The sequence below is a fragment of the Pelodiscus sinensis genome, chromosome 9 (genome assembly GCF_052426305.1).
Source record: "Pelodiscus sinensis isolate ZL-2025 chromosome 9, ASM5242630v1, whole genome shotgun sequence".
In the NCBI taxonomy this organism is placed as follows: Eukaryota; Metazoa; Chordata; order Testudines; family Trionychidae; genus Pelodiscus; species Pelodiscus sinensis.
In genome coordinates, this window is record NC_143060.1 from 4,436,853 (window position 1) to 4,457,057 (window position 20,205).

At 45.1% G+C, this 20,205-nt stretch overlaps 1 protein-coding gene across 8 annotated transcripts in view; it reads left to right on the forward strand.

The window, feature by feature from the left end:
- The window catches only part of MAST2 (microtubule associated serine/threonine kinase 2), a 306,028-nt gene extending 286,913 nt beyond the window's left edge, over positions 1-19,115 (forward strand). For 7 of the 8 annotated variants that reach the window (XM_075935889.2, XM_075935888.2, XM_075935890.2 and 4 more), the window contains 7 exons: positions 687-997; positions 4,962-5,177; positions 7,681-7,907; positions 10,170-10,292; positions 11,426-11,562; positions 11,773-11,960; positions 12,672-19,115. In XM_075935889.2, the coding sequence (XP_075792004.2) occupies positions 687-997; positions 4,962-5,177; positions 7,681-7,907; positions 10,170-10,292; positions 11,426-11,562; positions 11,773-11,960; positions 12,672-14,701 (3,232 nt within the window). In that variant the 3' untranslated portion in view covers positions 14,702-19,115. The remainder of the gene's footprint in view (positions 1-686; positions 998-4,961; positions 5,178-7,680; positions 7,908-10,169; positions 10,293-11,425; positions 11,563-11,772; positions 11,961-12,671) is intronic. The other variant, XM_075935891.2, reaches the window with a different exon arrangement.
- The last annotated feature ends 1,090 nt before the right edge of the window (positions 19,116-20,205 follow it).

Genomic DNA, 20,205 nt, shown 5'->3' on the forward strand with positions numbered 1-20,205 from the left:
GCTCAGTAAACAAAACTGCAACCCACCTCCCTTGTGCCCAGGAGGACTGAAATAATTGCCAGGTTCAGCTTATGGAGAAAAGAGCTACACACATTACAGAATGGGGTATCGTGTGCTACAACCCGGTGTCGTGTGGAGGCGTTTAATGTGGTTGTGATCTAGCATGCATTTCCTACCGAACACCGTTATTAGAAACACTTGATAGATTATACACGTAACTAACATGCCCTGGTTCTGCTCAGGCCTTTCTTGCGTAAAACATTATTATAAAATTATTCTAAAGAAAAAATAGCAGGTGAAAGCATAAGGCGATAGGTACACCTGTTTGCATTTCTTTGCCCCCTTTCGTAATAACGATTGTTGTAATAATTTGTTGGCTTCAAGGCATTGTATTTTGCTTGGTTTTGTACTTAACTTAAAAAGTTAAGTAGGGCAGACAATCCAGATCTGACTTTTGCAAATAGTCATAACTTTTAACGGCCCAGCCAACAACCCTAAGCAAGCCTCCTTCGCATCCCACGGCCCAGGTCCTCCCCCAAATTGGGCTGCTTGAGGCGATTCATATTGTTTTGGCTTGAGCTTACTTTCACTAGTCCATGCTTATGTACGAATACCAACCGCTTGCCCTTTGGCATTGTTAATGACCATAACAAACCCCAGTGACCTAGTCCTGCTTTTTCTCTCAGACTCCGTAAGCGCTTGTCCATGTCTGAGTCCTCGCACACAGAGAGCGACTCCAGTCCACCGCTCACTGTTCGGCGGCGCTGTTCAGGGCTGCTCGACATGCCCCGCTTTGCCATCTCAGCCGAGGAAGAAGGACTCGCCCCCAAAAAGCAACAGTCAGATGGAACGTTACTGTCGGCCGTACAGTCACGTGAAGGGCACCCACTACCTATTCTAGAACAACCTGTAGAGCGAGAACAGCACTTGGATGAGGACGCTGGGCCAACAACACCCTCTTCAACCACCAGCAACATCAGCAGCTCAACCCTGTCAGGTACACAGCCGCTAAGATGGCCTCCCTGCTCTCAAGAGGCTCATTTTGAGGTGTCAATATTCGCTGCACTCAAATGTCGTAAGGGTAGCAGCTTCTGCGGGCATTATATGACACAAAGCGCACAAGGAAGGTGCTCTGTTTTCGTCTGCTTCTTTCAAGCTGTTTTAGCTTTTTAATCTTGTTTGCTTTACTTCAGTCTACTCCTGCCTCTCGCTTGGCAAGGTTGCCTGACATTTATAACGCCCTGGTTTCAATTGCTATAACTCTACACAACTCTAAGTGTTAGGGCTGAAATTCTCCACGCCAGCTGTCTGCCTCAGGCTGACATTTTAGGAGACTTGTAGCAAAAATACTTCCGTTGTTTCCAAGCGTTCGGTGAGAGGAAAATGACGTTATTTTCCCCAGGTTGAAAACATTCTGGTAAGCTTTTCTTTGAAAAGCTCTAGCACCTCCCTTCATTTGGAACAGGGACTTGCTCTTTGACAGGAGGGGGGCCTTTGCGTCAGCGATATGCCCTTTGCCCTCTGACTGAAAACCCATCCACACTGGGCCATTAAAAACTTGCAGTTTGCACATGCTCAGTAGAGACCGTCTCGATTTCTCAGAACGTTCCATCTGCGTGGGACATGCTCCAGCCTAGGGCTGAGAGGACTGTCTGACACTGCAGCCTGGGGCTGCGCCGGGTGCAGGCCCCAGGCTTCAGATCAGGGGGTGTCTTTGCGGTGCTTTCAGTGAGCCCCATGCTGAGCCCAGACAGTACAGAGAAGGAGACAGCCTGATCTGAAAACAGAGAGGCCAAGAGCTGCACCTGGGGTGGGGGGCGGGGGAGATGGGGAGAAGGAGCTGGGGTGGGGCAGGAAATGGGACTGGAGGTCGTGGAGGAGAGAGAATGACTGGGACTGGGAGCTCAGTTATGGGGGAGCCTGGGAGCAGGGGTGGGCAGTGGGACTGAATGGGAGAGGGCTGTGACTGGCTAGGCAAGGAGACTGGGAGGAGGATGCAGAGGGTGAAATGAGAATATAAGAACGGCCACACTGAGTCAGAGCAAAGGTCCATCCAGTCCAGTGTCCTGTCTGCCACACTGGCCAATACCAGATGCCCCAGAGGGTGGGAACACAACTAATCCTCACATGATCCTTCCCCTGTCACCCATTTCCAGACAAACAGAGGCTAGGGACACTGTTCCTACCCATCCTGGCTAATTGCCACTGATGGACCTAACCTCCATGAATCTATCCAGCTCTTTTTTGAATCCTGTTAAAGTCCTAGACTTCACCATATCCTCTGGCAAGGAGTTCCACAGGTTGACTGTGCACTGAGTGAAGAAAACCTTCCTTCTGTTTGTTTTAAACCTGCTGCCTATTCATTTCACTTGGTGACCTCTAGTTCTTATATTGTGAGAATATGTAAATAACTTTTCCTTATTCCCTTTTTCCATACCAGTCATGATTTTATAGACTTTTATGATATCCCCCTTTAGTCTCCTCTTTTCTAAGCTGAAAAGTCCCAGTCTTTTTGATCTCTCTTCATATGGGACCCGTTCCAAACCTCTGATTATTTTAGTTGCCCTCTTCTGAACCTTTTCCAATGCCAGTATATCTTTTTTGAGATGAGGTGACCACATCTGTGTGCGGGGGGGTAATAGGAGCCAGTGTGTGGGGGAGACTGAAATCCAATGAGGAGCCTGGGGGGTGGGACTGGGACTTGCCGGGTTAGGTGTTGGAGAGTGAGACTCAGTGGAGCAGGGAGAAGGAGACGATGGGAGAGGTCAGCTAAGGAGCAAGAGTACATGGGGGAGAGCTGAGGCTGACGGGGAAGGAGCTCGGGGGAAACAGGAAAAAGCGGGTGGGGAGAGGGGATTCCGATGGAGAGTAAAAAGGGATGAGATGTAGAATGGGAATGGGCTGAGAAGCCAGAGAGCTGGAGACCAAGGCTGGCTGGGGTGAAGGGAATGGGGCCAAGCGAGGGAGGAGACAGGACTGGCACAGGGGCAGAAGGGGGGAATCTCGGAGGAAGTGAGCCTGTCACTGGAGCACAGTCCCGTACAGAGCCTGCAATGCGATCGAGAGTTCTCCGTCTGACTTTTCCTCTGCTGCAAATGTCTTTGAACCCCGCCAGGAAAGCGACTCATGCCCCGTTACTGGTGAGCCACCCCGAGGATGACAGATATCCTCTCCTTTAGTCAAGTAACGGGGCTGGGCCGTGGATCTAAAGGTCCCAACCCTGCAATGGGGGTTGATACGATGTCACGTGACAGTTTGGTTTTTCAGCGTTCTTTCTAAAACAAACCCTTGGAAATTACCTACACAAACCTGTTAACAGCGTTATTGCCATTGCAAAGTCAAGCCCTCCAAAGCTAGAACATGGCAGAATTGAGGTTGCCTATGTAACCTTAATTTGGCTCCCTTGTGCATTTGCATTATAACAATCTTTAATTACATGGTCGCATATAATATTGTGCACAGGGCCCCTTTCTCGTGCAGTGTACAGGCCGGCCCTGCTGCAGGGCTGACTCAGGGTTGAGTAGCAAAGGAGATTGTCTATACGACCCCCTGGGTCTTTTGTTGACAGTATGGAGTGAATGAGACAGGAAGAGAATAAGCAGTGTCATGGTCATAGCTAAATGCTGCCCTGGAGAACTGGATTTTATCTCTACCTCAGAGTTCCCATGAGACGCTAGTTCAGTTGCTTAAGCCGAAGTTTTCACAGGTAGTCACTTATTGTGGAGTTCCTTGTTTTTTTGGTCCCTGACTTGAGACTCGGGGTCTGAGTTGCAGAAGTGCTGTGCTCGGTTGCCACTAAACATATGAAGTGCTGTATAATGCCAAGTCCTCTGAAAATTAGCTCCTCGGTTTGGACACTCACAAGGAACTCCACCTTTGACCTTAATTGCTCTGTGCCTCAGTTCCTCGTCTGTAGAATGGGGATAAGGACCTGCCTTATGGTGGTATGAGAAGCACTCAGGCAGTGTTCCCTGTGAGCTAGGAGTTTATGCAGCTGCTCAGGAGAGATTCAGATGCCACCGAGCTGCCTAGCAGAGCGCCCCGGCTAGGTTTTTTGTTTCTAGTGGGGATGCACATGCCTTGGTGCACATACGAATTATTCCACACATGGATGGAAAAGATTAGAGGGAACATTGCACTCACTTCTTAGAGTTATAGGCCCCATAGAGAAACCTAGGAGGAAATGAATAATTCTCTCTTGGGACAGGGGTTTGAACAGTAAGGCAGCCCTGCGGCCACAGACGACAAAACATAACATTCAGCACCTGCTCACTTGGTGAGCACTGTCCATTCTGCACTCTGACTGCGGCAGGATCCTGTGGAAAACAGCATGTGATCATGTCCGTGTAGGCTCCCATCATAATTCATACACACTTGGGGGCTGAATGAAGGTTGCACGAGCAACCTTCATTCTGACATTTCGTCAGTTTTGAGTTCTTGACTTTGCCGTGTTCATTCAATTCTTGTAATGTCATTCTTGTGTCTCTCCCGCCCTCCCGGCAGGTACTGGGCTAGACAGATCACTGGTCTGACTCAGCATGGCCAGTCGTACGTAATTAGCATAAAACCAGGTGAAGTGGTTGCAGATAATCCTTTGAGGTTGACAGTTCTTATGGATAATAAAAATGACAGCACTTTCCTCAAACCTCCCCTTGCTCTTTGCATATAGACACAATCCTATCTAAATGGCTTACTACTTTTACAACTCTGCCATAGCGTTAGGCTTCATCTAACATGATTACTGCAGGAGCTGGCTTCCAGCAAAAGAAAAACAAGTAATTCTCAGCATACATTGGTTATAAGTTTCTGTAAATAAGCATTCAAGCCCGGGGCTTGCTTCTGAGGATAACTCACTGTTGGAGTACATGTAAACACGACTTTGATTTCCTACGTTTTGCCTGCAGGGGGAAATGCTGTTAGGAATTCCCTGTGGTTCTAATCTATTTTAATTTAAACTGTAGCCGGGGGCACTACAGATTTTTCTGATCAGCGCATTCGTAGCAACAGCAACGAGGGTCCTGATTTTACCACTCCAAAAGCCATCAGCGACTTGGCAGTGCGGCGGGCCCGGCACCGGTTGCTCTCCGGGGAATCGGGGGAGAAACGTACCTCGAGACCTGTCAACAAAGTGATTAAATCAGCTTCAGCTACAGCCCTCTCCCTCCTGATTCCCTCGGGTAAGAAATACGCCACATTTAGGTGTTGTAACAATCGGAGCGCATGGAACAAAAGGCCTGCAGACAGGACCTCCATGGCTTTCTGCTCCTGCCAACTAAGATATTTTTCCTGAAGGAAGGGGAATTGGGACTCCTACGTATTTGCCACTTGTTCAGAAAATGAGTGTTGTTTTGCTGAAGACAGAGGTGTGCTTGTGATCTTGTGACTACAGCTGCCGTAAATGAGTTATCGAGTCTCATTGTCTCGGTCACATCTTCTTTTGTTTAAATTGGCTCCAGGAACGTTGGTTGGTCTCTAGGCAAGGATGCAGCAAGGATATTTGCTACAATTTACAGGCAAAACAAGTTTAACCCCTTTGCTGCTCCTCTGCGCCCGCTATCTCTAACGTCGTAGTGAAATTCTACAGATGTGGCAAAGTCAGTTCCCAGGACTGTTCAGATGAGAGGGTTAAATACATGTAAGTAAGTTAGTGCCAGACAGTGTGTAGGGAGAGATGGATAGATCGTTGTAATCTTGAGCCCCAGATCGGACCAGTCATTAGAAGCCGCTGTCAAGCAGGGGTCATAAGGGTTCAGCAGACATTTCTTTCTGGGAGGAATTCTGGCTTTGTGCCCTCTGCCTCCCATCTCCCCTTTGTAGAGCTCGAGGCCTGACTGTAAGTCCGAGGGGCTTGCTTGTTCCTGCGTGGGAAGCCAGCAGGAGCATCCCTGGGAATTGCAGCCAGGCGAGCACTGTATCCTGGTAGGGCCATGCAAGCTGCACTGTCCATGTGGGAGCCCAGGAGATTGCTCTGTGACACCAGCGTGATGACTTGTATTTCATTTCCTGGGGTTTGAGGCTTGGTTGATTTTCCATCTACCAGCTCCCTCGTGAAAAATTGCTTATTTCATTACCCAGCGAAGGTTCTGACAGGACTGTTCACCTCTGTCAGGTAAAAACGACCTGGATGGCTCAGCGGGTGTTTCAGAATGGTCACTCTCTTACACGGGTGTTTAATACTCCTGCAGTGTGGTGTTTGCTTTACTGGTGTGCTTTTCATAGATCAGCCGTTCTCAAAGTGTGGTCCGTGACCATCTTGCATGTGGGTGTGGGCTCAGGGCTTGCCCCCCTCCCCCCAGCGAGGAGCCTGCGCTGATGCTCCAGCCCCATGGCCTCCCTCCTCCCCAATTCCACGAGGTTGAAGTGCCAGCGCTGGCTTCCTGCCTCAGGGAAGTGTGGGGTGAGCTGTTTTCTCTATGCCACCCTCCCTCCCCCATGACGGAGGGGCGGGGAGGGAGAGGGGGACAACAGCAAGAAACCGCTCGCCTGGAGATTTTCCCTGCTGCTCCCATTGGCTGGAATCATGGCCAATGGGAGCAGTGGGGGGCGGTGCCTGGAAGTGGTGGCAGATAAGTGCCTCTTATGCCCAGACCCTTTTCCTCCATCCCCTTCCTGAACCCTTCCTCCCAGATCCCACTCCCCTACCCTGTTCCTGCACCCTCCCTCCTTACCAGATCCCCCACTCCTAGCCTGCTCCTGGCCAGATCCCGCACCCCCTCACCCTCGTTGAACCCATTTTGTCATCATGGGTGGTTGGCTGATGGTCCGCAGAAAGGTCTACATTGAGCAGGACCAAAAAGTTTGAGAACCACTGTTACGGAGGAATACGGAAGTTGTGTAGTCACTTACTATTTTGTATGTGTGTGTTGTGTAAATTATTTTATCAGCTTATCTTCGTTAAGTAAGGCTCTTATAATACGTGTGATTGCTAATCATTAGTAAAAGTAATCGGTTTTAGCCAGTAGACCCGTTGAAAAGAGGAACTGGGTTCTTCAGCTGCTCATTTGTAATACTATTTTAAAATTATTACAATACTCCTGCATTAGCCACCCCTTGCTTGTAAATATTGTGCCCCATCTGAATTAGAAACCCTTCCCTTGATCCAGCTGTAATCCAGCTTTGTATCAAGTTTCATTTTTTAAATCCAGGCTGGTTTTGAGTTACATTGGGCAGATAGGTGCCGCATGCCGTGTTTACTATTTATTTGAACAGTGTATTTGCTAATCTAGAAACTGTCAACTCCTATATAAAAGCATATATCTATATAAAATGAAAGAAAAGCAATCTTTGGCAGACTGAAACTGTATACTCCAGGATCTGCCTGGAGCAAATATTTATGGCCGAGTAATGAATCCCTCCTGAAAATAGCTTTTTGTAACAGCCACACTGACCCAGCTGTAATTCTAGCTGACAGACAACGACGCAGCAGTAAGTACATATTAACAAGCACTTGCTTTTGGGGGCGGGGGGAAATGATTTTGACCTTTCTGAGCAATTATTAATGAAAAAGACTGCAGGAGATGAACCCTGATACATTTGATACTAAAGGAATTTTTAATGCTGCTTTCGTTTGCTTTATAAAACATAAGGAAGGTTTCATTTCCTATTAGTATTTTAACAAGTTATGTCTCCCTTTGAAGATCAGGCTTTCTAATTTGCACCCCTTTTGTATCATCCCTGTAGATCACCACACGTGCTCCCCGTTGGCGAGTCCAATGTCCCCTCATTCTCTGTCCTCCAACCCATCTTCAAGGGACTCCTCACCAAGCCGAGACTTTTCTCCTGCTATCACAAACCCCAAACCACCCATCACAATCCACCGGGCTGGGAAGAAATATGGCTTCACGCTTCGTGCTATTCGCGTCTACATGGGGGATAGTGATATCTACGCCGTGCATCACATGGTCTGGGTAGGTCACTGGTTTTCTAACAAGAACGCTCTTCGGGGCCAGACAGTCTTCCTTTTGGGATTAACCTATAAAACGTTCCTTTGCTTCTATGGATCCCCTCTCCTTATTCAGACCCAAAGGAATCTTTCATGGGCAAACACTCTAAAAAAACCAACCCTGTCACAAAAATCACAGCTGCTTCTTCTGCCACTGGTGATGTAGGTCTGCCTCTTTTTACCAGAAGTGCAAACATTAAAGTGTGCATATCTGTGCAACTCCCCTTACTCTCTGTTCGGGTGGTCACATGAGGGTCAATTATAGCTAATTCATCCTCAGCTGTGGAAGCAGTGATAGCTTGCTTCTGATCAATTCAACCTACTGGGATTTTTAAAACAGCCACCTGGAGTTGATTACATGCCTTAAACCATCAGTTTACATTGATTGTCCAGGAATTCAACATTCATTTATTATCCTAAGGGATCTTATTGTCTGCTCCATTTCTCTCTTCCTTTCCCTTATACAGTATTATGATCTGTGTGATCTTTCTTTGGCTATGTATATGACTGTTACTTTAATCATTTTCCCCCCAAAGGGGTGTGTGTGTATTATTTAAAATGCACTGCTTTTACAATTGCAAGAGCGTAAGGAGGGAAATGGTTTCTTAGTATACTTCGGTATCTGCTTTGGAGACCTTATTAAGAGAGCCGTCCTTCATCTGTGGTAATCATTGTTTGATGCTGTTCATTAAATAGAAAAACTATTTGGATTTTTCTCGTGATGATTTCCCTTGGTCCCTTCTGCCTGCTCTTGAAAAATTCTGTATTTATTAGCAACCCCTTCAGTCCACAATGAAGAGAAAGCTTCTGCAACAATTTCAAGCCTGAGTTACATCTCAAGGTTGCAAGCCCCTGCTTTAAGGTGGGAATGGCAGGGAGGGGAAAAAAAAGTATGTGATGATTAGGGCATCACAGTTTAGAAATACTGTGATAAATTATAGACAGTGGGAAAAGACCCTGTATTTGGAGTCCGATGCACAAATGTCCAATCTCAGTGGTGGAAAACTAGTCTGATAGAAACTAGAAATGGTAATGAGGCGACAGAACTGTTTAGGCAGCTTCTAACATATGCGCTCCAGGATGTGTAATTCTGAAACTCAAAGGACTTAACATTTTTTATATTGATATGCATGTCAAGAATATTCAGAGAGATAATTAATGTTGACCAAAAATTTGCAAGCACACTTAACCTTATGGTACCAGGTTTAAGCCAATGTCTAACTCTTGGCCTGCGTCTACATGGCACGATTATTTCTGAATAAGCTATTCCAGAAGAAATACACCGAAATAGCTTATTTCAAAATAGCGAGTCTATATTACAGGGAAGCCTGGAAATTAGTCCGAAGCACGTTCCTCTAATGTAGACACGCTTCCTCGATTTAGAGCCCCAGGAAGCACTAGGGAGTAATTACTTTGAATGGCCTCAGGGAGGAGCTATTTCAAAATAGCAGCAGTGGAGCATCCACACTACTGCTATTCTGAAATAGCTATTTCTGAAGAGGCATTATTCCTCGTGGAATGAGATTTACAAACGCAGAAATTATTTTGAAATAACAGGCTAGCTGTGTCTACACTTGCACCCCCTTTCAAGAGAGGGATGCAAATGAAGACATTCGAAATTGCAAATGAAGCCAGGATTTAAATATCCTGTGCTTCATTTGCATATTCACGTTATGGCGCTATTTCGGAATAACAGCCGCTGTTAAGATGCAGTTATTTCGAGAGAAAACCCTTCTCTCGAAATAACCCTTATTCCTCATAAAATGAGGTTTACCAGTTATTTCGAGAGAAGGGTTTTCTCTTGAAATAACCGCGTCTTAACAGCATCTGTTATTTTGAAATAGCGCTATTTCGAAAATAGCGTCATAACGCAAATATGCAAATGAAGCACAGGATATTTAAATCCCGGCTTCATTTGCAATTTCGAATGTCTTCATTTTCATCCCTCTCTCGAAAGAGGGTGCAAGTGTAGACATACCCATAGTTCTGTCAGAATAACGGACATTATCCATTAGACGTATCCTTGGAGATCGGGCTGAAACCTGTATTGGGGCACAGATTTTGCTGCATTTTCTATTCTGCGGTTCATATGCCTTCCTATGAAGTATCTAATATTGGTCTCTGCTGGACATAGCATCCTGGGCTGGGTGGACCTTGGGTCTGGTCCAGTCTCGCTATTCTTAGGTTCCTGTGTATTTATAAGTAATCATTTCCCTGTCATTGCCAGCATGTGGAAGAAGGAGGCCCTGCGAATGAAGCAGGTCTGCGGGAAGGGGATCTGATAACCCATGTCAACGGAGAACCTGTCCATGGTCTGGTGCATACTGAAGTGGTGGAACTGATCCTTAAGGTAAGGCCACAACATGCTTGTGTTACAGAATGTGGACAGGACAGAACTAGAAACTACTTTAGTATCAGTTTGGCAGAGGAGCATTTTAAATGTAAGTTAAATACCTGGTTCCTAATATTTGCCTTGCAAAAATCCTTTGCTTTAATCACAATCCCGGTGTCTCCAGAACTGTCTTGTTCCACCTTAAACTGACAATCCATTAATGATTGTGGAAAATAAGAGTACGGTTGACATAAGACATGCTCATTTGTTTGACGTGGATGGTGAATTTGGAAGCAGTCAACAGGTTAATATGGTGTAACTGTAGTAATGCCCAGTATCATTTTAACAAATACCCTCCAATTTTTCCCAATTTTTGTTTGTGCTCTAAACAGCTAATGTTTAGTTCTTAATACTATTTTCTCAAGGATTATTATCAGCAGTATTTAAAAGAGGCTTTTAGAACAACTGGTCTTGGAAATATTTAGCTAAATGACTTGTATTTGATACCTCCTCCTGTGCCGAGTATATTTATGGAAATAAAATGAACGTTTTATCAGTCCCAAGAATCAGGCCTTTGGGGGAAGGCGTGGCAGACATGAAAGAAATGAGGGATTCATCTTATAAGTGTTGAGGACAACAAGCTAATGCTTTCAGACAGTCAACGCAGATTCATGCTGATGGATTCCTGATGCATCTCAGTGTATCTGTCCATCTATCAGCATGAAGAAAGGGTCAGACACATAAGTAGGGAACAGGTTTGGGTACCAAAGAACCTACTTTGGCTGAATTTCTAGAAGGAAGATGGTTGTTGTGGTTCTCATTGGTAGCAAGCACCCATCCCCATGATATCTTGGTGCCGTACAAGACATAAATTGAGGCATTCAGGATCTCAGTAAGAGAGGTCAAATCCCATGCTACTTCTGTTCCATGCAGCTGTACTAGTTAGCTAGGAAACCAAGATTTAATCTGTTGTGAAAGCCTGACTAAAGAAGTCCATCTCCCCATGCTAGATGAAGTCTCAGAGGGAAAGGGGATTAGTCAAAGGAGTAAAACATCTCAGCCTGTGATGAATTAGCAATCCACTTGCTCAACACCTACAACTGCCAAAAGCAATCTTAGTCTAAACAAATGCCATCTCCCTAATCTAACAGAGTGGAAACAAGGTATCTATCTCTACTTCCCCTTTTGAGAACACATCAATCAAAGTTGGGCCAGCTCGGAAGCCCAGCTACAAATCCAAGATGGCTCGGAGGAACAAGAAAAGCAAAGCTAAAGATGGGCAAGAAAGGTGAGTTAGATTTTGTTTTGTTTCATTTTTTGCTGTGAAGATTAAATGTTCTCAAGGTAGGTAGATCTTGTCGGAGCAATTTCCATGTAATAAGTTTGTATCAGGGCATGTTATTTACATTGTGCCCCTACATTGAGTGAGGGAGACTTACCTGTAAGCAAATATATCTTTTGGTTTCACAAATGAGTAACTTTTCATTCCTTATCCCAGTAAGAAGAAGAGTTCTTTGTTCAGGAAGATCACAAAGCAGGCATCCTTGCTGCACACCAGCCGCAGCTTATCTTCACTTAACCGCTCTCTGTCCTCTGGGGAAAGCGTTCCTGGTTCTCCAACCCACAACCTGTCCCCTCGGTCACCTACGCAGAGCTACAGATCTACTCCTGAGTCTGTACATTCAGGTAAAAGACCTTTTTGTGGGGGGAGGTGAGGGGAGGTGGAGGTTAATTTTTAATGTCTTCATTTTTTTTTTAAGTTAAATGCAGAACAGCTACTAACCAAATACTGAGTTTACATTTATTTGAACTTCAAAGCAGCCGTTGCTCTGTACGTCTTATTTTGCTTTGGAAAGATAAAAGTTTAATTACGGGGGGAGAGGGGGAAGTCTTTGTTCATTGTGCAGCTGAGGGCATCTTAGCAGTGCAGACATTAAGCTGCCACATACTGCACGTACATACGATGCACCCGCCTGGTGTAAATTATGGTCTTTCCACAGTATTTTGACTTTTTTTTTAGAATACACAAGAGAAAAATAGTTAAATTTGTCGAAAAAATCCTAGTGTGAATTTGGCCAGTGGACAGAGAATAAATAAACTTGCATCCCGACGACAACACCAATAAAGTGCCCGGTTTTACATACATATGGTTTGATGCGGTAGTAACGGAACGTTTTCTCACTGAGTTCCTGTGAAATAGCCTGTAGTATTTTCTGGTACTGATTATGTGACAGTGAGAGGGTAGCTCTACTGGAAACAGCAATGTGCCACCTTGTAATAGCTTTGCTTTAATACCTGGGGTAATGTGGCAACGAACTGCTCTTGCCATTGTACAAGCATTGCATGAATGTTTGTTTATAAAATTAAAATATCCCTTTCTCTCCCCCCCCCCCAAAGTTGGTGGAAATTCTTCCCAAAGCAGCTCCCCCAGTTCCAGTGTCCCCAACTCTCCAGCCAGCTCTGGACACATCCGACCGAGTTCTTTGCATGGACTAGCCCCAAAGCTTCAACGACAGTATAGATCTCCACGGCGTAAATCTGCAGGAAACATCCCTCTCTCACCACTAGCCCACACTCCCTCACCAACCCCACAGTCCACATCGCCACAGCGTTCACCTTCACCTTTGCCAGGACATTCTGTAGGCAGCTCCAGTATTATTCAGTCTTTTCCTGTCAAGTTACATTCCTCCCCGCCTCTAGTAAGACAGATCTCCAGGCCCAAAAGCGCTGAGCCCCCCAGGTCTCCTTTGCTGAAGAGAGTCCAGTCAGCTGAGAAACTGGCTGCCTCGCTGTCCTCTGAAAAGAAGCTGGCTTCCTCTCGCAAACATAGCTTGGATATCTCCCACTCTGAATTTAAGAAGGAGATGCTACAAAGGGATCCTAGTCTCCAAAGTTTGCAGGAGTCTGCGAATGAAACAACAGGTGGTAAAGTTGGGCTAGCGGAAAAAGGGACACTGCAAAAGCCATCTTCCAGGAAGCTAGGTGCTATTCGACAAGACAGAGTCGAGAGGAGAGAGTCACTACAAAAACAAGAGGCTATTAGGGAAGTAGATTCCTCCGAAGATGAAACGGATGATGGTTCAGAGGATAGTCAAGATGGGAGAAGATTGGAGAGGCAACCCTTCAGAGGAGAAAAGGGCTCCGACTCCTTTAATGATAAGTTTTCTTCCAAACTGGAAAGCAAAGACAGTCTGGAGGATGATGCTTTTCTCACTGACGATCCAAAAGGTACAGCCGACTTGCAGAAGGCAACTAATCAGCCACCGAGGGCTGTCTCAGAGATGCTGCCAACTAGCATGCCTCAGTCACAGTCCAAGATCCTCACCAGAACGTCTCCAGGAGAATGTGGCAAATATGAAAAGCCACCGCTAGCAAAAGAGCCTAAATTGCCAGAAAGCAAAACCGTTCAGGAAGAGAGCATCAGATACACTGGGGGGGAAAGTATCCGTTGCATGGAAGATACAAAGAGCCCCCCTGGCAGGTTCATTCAGTTTGAAAAAAGCCACCCTTCTGGGGTCACGCATGGTAAAGATGCTCCAAAGGAATCTGTGTTGACAGAAATCAGTCAAAAAAAGCAAGATCCTAACCCTTCACCAGCACTTCCTTCTTGTTGCACAGCAGATAGGAACTCTCCTGTATCGCTAAGCCAAACGGACTGCAGAGTAACAGATTGCAAGCAGGAACTTCGAGCTGCAGAACAAAGCAGCCAATGGCAACATCCGGCCACTGTAAACGAAACGTCTCCAAAAAGTCCAGCTGCTGAAAAACCGCAAAGCCCGTGCCAGGCAGAGGAGTCGGCAGAGGGAAAGAATCCATTAAATGCCAGGAAAACGAGCCCAAGGGATGCAATGGGTGCTTCACCTTCAACTCCCTACGGCCCAATTGCTGGTGAAATGGCCCTTTCGGTGTCTCCGTTACCAACGGTCGCTCAAAGCGTCTTGGGCCCAGTGAAGCTTGGCATGTCAGGTACTAGAAAGTTGGAAGCAGATCTTGAGTTCCCCCAAACGGACCCAACTTGTAAGAAAGATTCCAAACAAAGAAAGCAGGAAACGTTAAAGATGGGAGAAGATCAAGACAGAGAGAAACTTCTTAGCACAGACAATCTGAACACCTGTGCACCCTACACAGAGCCAACAAGTCCAGCAAAGTCTTGGGAGCTGTCCTGTTCCCTGACAGCAAAGAAAGAACCAGGTTTTGGCAGTTCTCAACCACTTGAAGCCATAGGAGATAACAGGAAAACGTCTCCATCAAAAGATCTACCACATACCCTGGAAATTCAAAGTCCTAGGGCATCTCCTCTGCCAGCGGACAGCCTGCAGCTCTGTAAAGAGGAGACTGTGATGCTGGGAAACAGCAAAGAGGCGGGAAGTCAATTAAAGATACAAGACTTTCCATTGTCGCAAGACAGCGTTGTAAAGAAAGCATAGCAGGAGCCCTGGATACGTGCACTTGAGTACTCTACATTCAGAAACAGAGACGGCATGTTTGGATTTTGTAATATACACTAATACAGAATAGGACCGTGGACATCTATTTTTGGGAGGGTTGTTTTTTCATACTGCTTTTTTGCCTTTTTTTCATCTTTGCAATTCTATTTTTGTACATGACGTGCTTGCCACTTGAGGTCTCTTTGGAACAGGGTATCTTTAAAGCATAACTATGAAATAGTTTGCTGACTTTTTTTTACTTTGGTTTGCCCTCAGTTTGGGCTGTGCTGGGCATTTCCCGCCAGTTTTGCATTTATTCAGATCCCAAAGAACTACTTTGTGCAAAATAGGCAGCTGACGTTAAAACCTCTCTCGCTTTTCAACTTTCTCTTTCACATTGCATCTGTTTCTTCCCAAATTTTCAGTTATTTACAAGCCAGTTTCTCTATGGCAAGGAGGAAAAAAAAATTGTTAATAGGTTATTCGAAATTCAAGCCTTCTTCAGTGCAACTCAGATCCTTTTTTTTCTCTGTCACTTTACATATCCTCCAGTCCCATGCATATCTATCTTAGAGTTCATTGCTGCTACATTGTCAGTTTGGAGTACAGAGAACAGCCCTATATTTTTTTAACTCATTTTTTTTAAACTTTCTCTCAAATGGAAGCTCAAAGAAACTAGTGTCCGATCTGTAGCATGTTTATTTTTACTTTGTTTTACAGGACACATGGCACCTCTCTCCTCCATCTTTTAACATTTTAATTGTGTTTTCTCCCCTTTTACCTGCCTTCTTTCTAGTCTGCCCTGATCCGGAACAAACAGTGACCCCACCAGGAGGGACACAGTTGTGTTTAAAATAATAATGCGGATACATGTAGCACCCTCAAACTATGTTAACTTCATGGCATATCAGCACGAGCGACCTCTCCCTCTTAGGACGGCTCTCAGTAATTCTGGGGGAGTTTTAAGTATTTCTGCCAGTTCTGAAACAGAGCTTGAGAAACCCAGCAAGGGTTCTGACTTTGCCTGTCTTCTTAGAGAGTACTCTAAAATGTTGTTCCCTTTAACTCATCAAGTGATGTGGATGAGCGGCAACCAGACTTCAAAACAACACACACGATAGTTCAAGATTTTACCTTCGGTAGCTAGACCATTTCCACTTCTCAGTTCCCCTGGTTTTATTAAAAATTTGTACGATCCCCTGGTTTCTAGCATTTCTGTGCTTGAAATGTGACCAGTTCTGAATCACATTATTTTGGGATGATTAGATCTGTAATAAAATGCTGACAAATATGTAGTATAACATCTCTCTGGCATTCTGAGCCATTTCCTGACTAGCCTATTGTCAAAGAATGCTACTGTCATTCATCATAGAATGCTCTTGGCTTTCACTCCAACCTTGTCTAACAGAGTCTCTCTGTGCTTGGAAAGCCTGCAATAGCTAGTGACCCAATTAATTGGTCTTCTTGGAGAGGAACATTTCTGAATGGCGACTGTACTTGGCAGCAGTGCACCTGTTGAAGAGCTGCATCTATTGGTCCAATTTCATTATCCGGCTGTTTTCCATTATAAAAACCTCTTCTGCACTTTGAATGTCTACTTATGTTCCCTACCCATATCTTTGGTGTAGGAATACACTTTTTCCTGACACTCTTTCAGACTTCTTCAATTCCTGATGCATATATACCAAGCATCTCTGGATTTCTTGGCCTGCCTTTTTCTCTAGAACCATTTTGTCATTCTGTAAGTGATTTTGGATGCCGAGATTTCATTTCTGGACCAACTTTTGTTTTGAGGTTATTTTTATATTCAAGTAACTGTTTACTTTGTGTGTGCACACGCGTTTACTGTAATGTTGTTAAGAATGAACAGGCTTCTTAATGCACTAGCTGAAGCATCACCACTCCCAAGTAATGGATCAATAGCCCCGGCAGTTAATGGTAGACCTACTATCTCTTTGAGCCTTGCTCTGGAACACATGAGCTAGTCAGGTGCACATAGGTGGCGATTGACAATTACAAACCCTTGATTCGCCCAATCAGAGCGCTTCACTTGCCAGCCTCTTGAAGCACTCTCTATTTGGATAAACATGTCTTCATGTGTTGATTTCATGACAATAAGTAAGTGCAGGTTTTGCTGCTGCTATCTGATCTGACTGGTTTTCTTCCTCGTGAGTTGATCCATTAGGAAGTTTTGAAGAAGAAAGTTCCTGCTGGCAATCAGACTAAAATAAAATGGGCATCGTCTGAAACTAACCCCCTAAAAATGCCTGATTTTTTGGAAAACCTATTAAATTTAATTCCTTGTAAGATATGAATTTGTACCATGGGGATAACCGTGTGGTGGGCGTGCTCTGTAATGTTTGTCTTGGATATAAAAGTTGTATACAAAGCACACCTAGCTACCATGTGGGATAATTTATATGTAGATATAACCCAGATGGTCTTTGTGTGAACCATCCCTCTCCTATGGGCACTCATTGGTTGGGGGGATAACAAATTGCCCATGAAAAATAAGGCAGTATAATGTTTTGTGAGAATAAACAGCACTGCGTCTAATGGTCTGTCAAATCCTACTAAGGGCATTGTGACTCTGCTCGGATAGGTAGGGCCAATGCTACCTCTGGGCGGTTACCATGGAAGCTCCGAGAAAGAAAGCCTAGCACACTGCTGCAGTCTGGAGAATACACGCTTCAGCACCTTGCCTCTCCTGTCTTTGAAAATAAATCTAATTCCAGAGAATTTCAGTCTTATCGTTCCCTCAGTAATCCCTGCTGAGCAGAAGAGGAGAGCGAAGGAGCCGGACACATTTCAGCTTTTTCATGAAGGCACCAAAGTAGTGTTTGGCCAAAGAAAGCGTAAGGAGCATATTTAGCCACCCGACTTCTATATAGCAGGTGTAAAACACTAGGTTCAATTTTAGAAGGCTGTCATTTGAACGCCCTTGTAGGCTGGTGTTACCAGGAAAATACCCATTACTGGTGCACAGCTCCTTGGTTCCTATCCCTTGTCAAATTAGGCATCTCCCGAGTATGCACAGTCCCCCTACTGTTAATTGAAATGACTCTGGCATCTTTTAGAAAAGCTCTTGGGAAAAGCTGAAAGAAGATTGCCATACAAAATTGTGATGATGAACCAGACGGATGCCAGTTATCACTGGCTGTCTGAGAAACAAAAACATAATTTACGGAAACAGTCATCTCATCCCATCTTAGAGATTGGGGAGGTGGGGGCAGATGTTGGAATCAGTATCTGTGTGGGTGGGTGTTCGGGTGGTATGTTAACATGGTTGTGCAGAGGGCAGGTTGAAAGTCATTCTAGCTCAGCAGAACATGTTGCAGACTAAGTCTGATTGCCACAATTAAGCCCGAATTGGAGAAGGGGAGGGGTGTGTGTGTGTGTGTGTGTGTGTGTGTGTGTGGGTGTGTGTGTGTGTGTGTGTGTGTGTGTGTGTGTGTGTTTTCCTGAGGGTTGGTTTGTTGGGGGTTTTTTTGGTGGGTTTTTTTTTCATGAGTGGGTTTGATTGTGAGGGTTTTTTGTTTTTCTTTGACTCATTTTGGTTTTGAAATTTACCATATATAAGTCCCATATTTGTAATCCTTTTTTTATACCCAGCCGATGCATTCCTGCCGAATGCTTCCTTTTAGTGTTCTTTTCCCCTGGCCTTTTCACTGTAGCATCTAAGACAAACGAATATTTATTGTAAATATTAGTCTGTAGCATTGTAATCACCACTCCTGGGGTTGAATGCCAGAGGCTTTTAACATCCAGTATCCTAAAGAATGCTTGTTGGGGAATGGGCAAAAGGAATGACCTGTGGTCTCGACACCCACACTGCATTAAAGTGTGATGTAGATTTTATTGCTTCCTGCCCGGGGAGGATAAAGTCTTGTTTCTCTGGTTTTCTCGTACTGGATGTGAAGGATAATGCTGTACTTCTACTGGAAGACTTTGACAGACGTGTGTGTTTACGTTGTGTTCAATTATCATATCCAGGAGGCTGCCCGGGCGGCTTTGAAGCTGGGCTCTGGTGTCGAGTTGTGTTACTCAGCACTTGGCTAGATAAGAGGAAGACGTGGAATTTAAGTGTTTTTAGAAACTTGAACATTTGCCACATAATAGCGGTGCAATAATTTTTATTCATGTTGTACCTGCATGTTGATGTTTAAATCCTCCACTGAAATAAATTTTTTACATAAATACAAACTCTTTGCTTTTCCTCAGTTTTCTGTCTCCTGTGTTAAATCTTCCACAGAAGATGTGCTAGGCATTGACATGCATTTCATGCTGCCAGCTAGAGTTGGTTTAGCCTCACTTTGTGCTTGGAGGCTATTGTATCCAACTGGATCCACCGCCCCACCATGTAAGGCGATGGCTACAAAGTAATAGCAAGTTGATGGCATCAAGGTAAATCCAAAGCACTCTGCCTGTTCTTCTGTGATTTTTTTTTTCCTGCTTGGATCAGTTGTCTGCATGAGCCAAAAGTGTTCTCCTTTGTACAAAACTCGCCTCCCCCCGCTGAGATCCTTTCTTCTGGTCCTCAGTGACTGGTTAGTGTAGAATCCCTCATGTGAGCTCCCACCGTTCCTATTACTGACTCGTACAAGGAGACGCACTAAGGAGGGTACAATTCTTAGTTTAGCTACAATAGAGAGCAAAAAGCAACCAAACAAGAGAAGAGAGGGGAGGGAAATGGGACCAAATGTAATGTGTTTTAACAAAAGGATAAAAATAAAACTATAACTTCTCGCCATTATCAAGTGCTGCTCGCCATCAGCAACCTCTGAGCTGTCAAACTCTGGCTGCCGCCTACCAAGGCATGCAGCCTTCTTGATATACATGTGGATCAACACTGGGACAGAACCAGTCACTCAAACAAATCAAACAGCACATGCTTTATTGCATCTCTGTGTTGTACAGCCTGTACTCAATGGTTATGTACATACGTGCACCTGTCCCTCCGTTGTGTACGCTGCATGCGTGTGCTCAAGGAAGCGGCGCCGGAAATTAACATGTAGGTACCATAGCAGACAGATAAAACACTGGCAGGACACGGTGCTGTGCTATGACTTATTGTAACAAGGCAGAAATTATTTAACCATCCTTCTGTACTTACTGTAGCCACAGTGGCAGTAAAGATCTATTGGAGCATCAGCTTTCGTGGGCAAAGACCCACTTGATCAGATGTGGGTCTTTGCCCACGAAAGTTGATGCTCCAATATATCTGTTAGTCTATAAAGTGCCCCAGGACTTCTCGTTCTTGCAGATTCAGACTAACACAGCTACCCCTCTGATACAAATGGCACTAAAGTATAAAATGTCAGTGAACCTTTTTGGCAGGCACTGGTCCTAAAACATTTAGCTGGAGTATTTCACTTAGGCCTTTAGAACAGGTGTGGGGAAACTTTTTGGGTCGGGAACCACTGACCCACTGAAAAATCAGTCCCAGGCCGCACGGTGAGGTCTCCTCAATGCTGGGGGGGGGGGGTCCCCTGACCCTCAGGGGC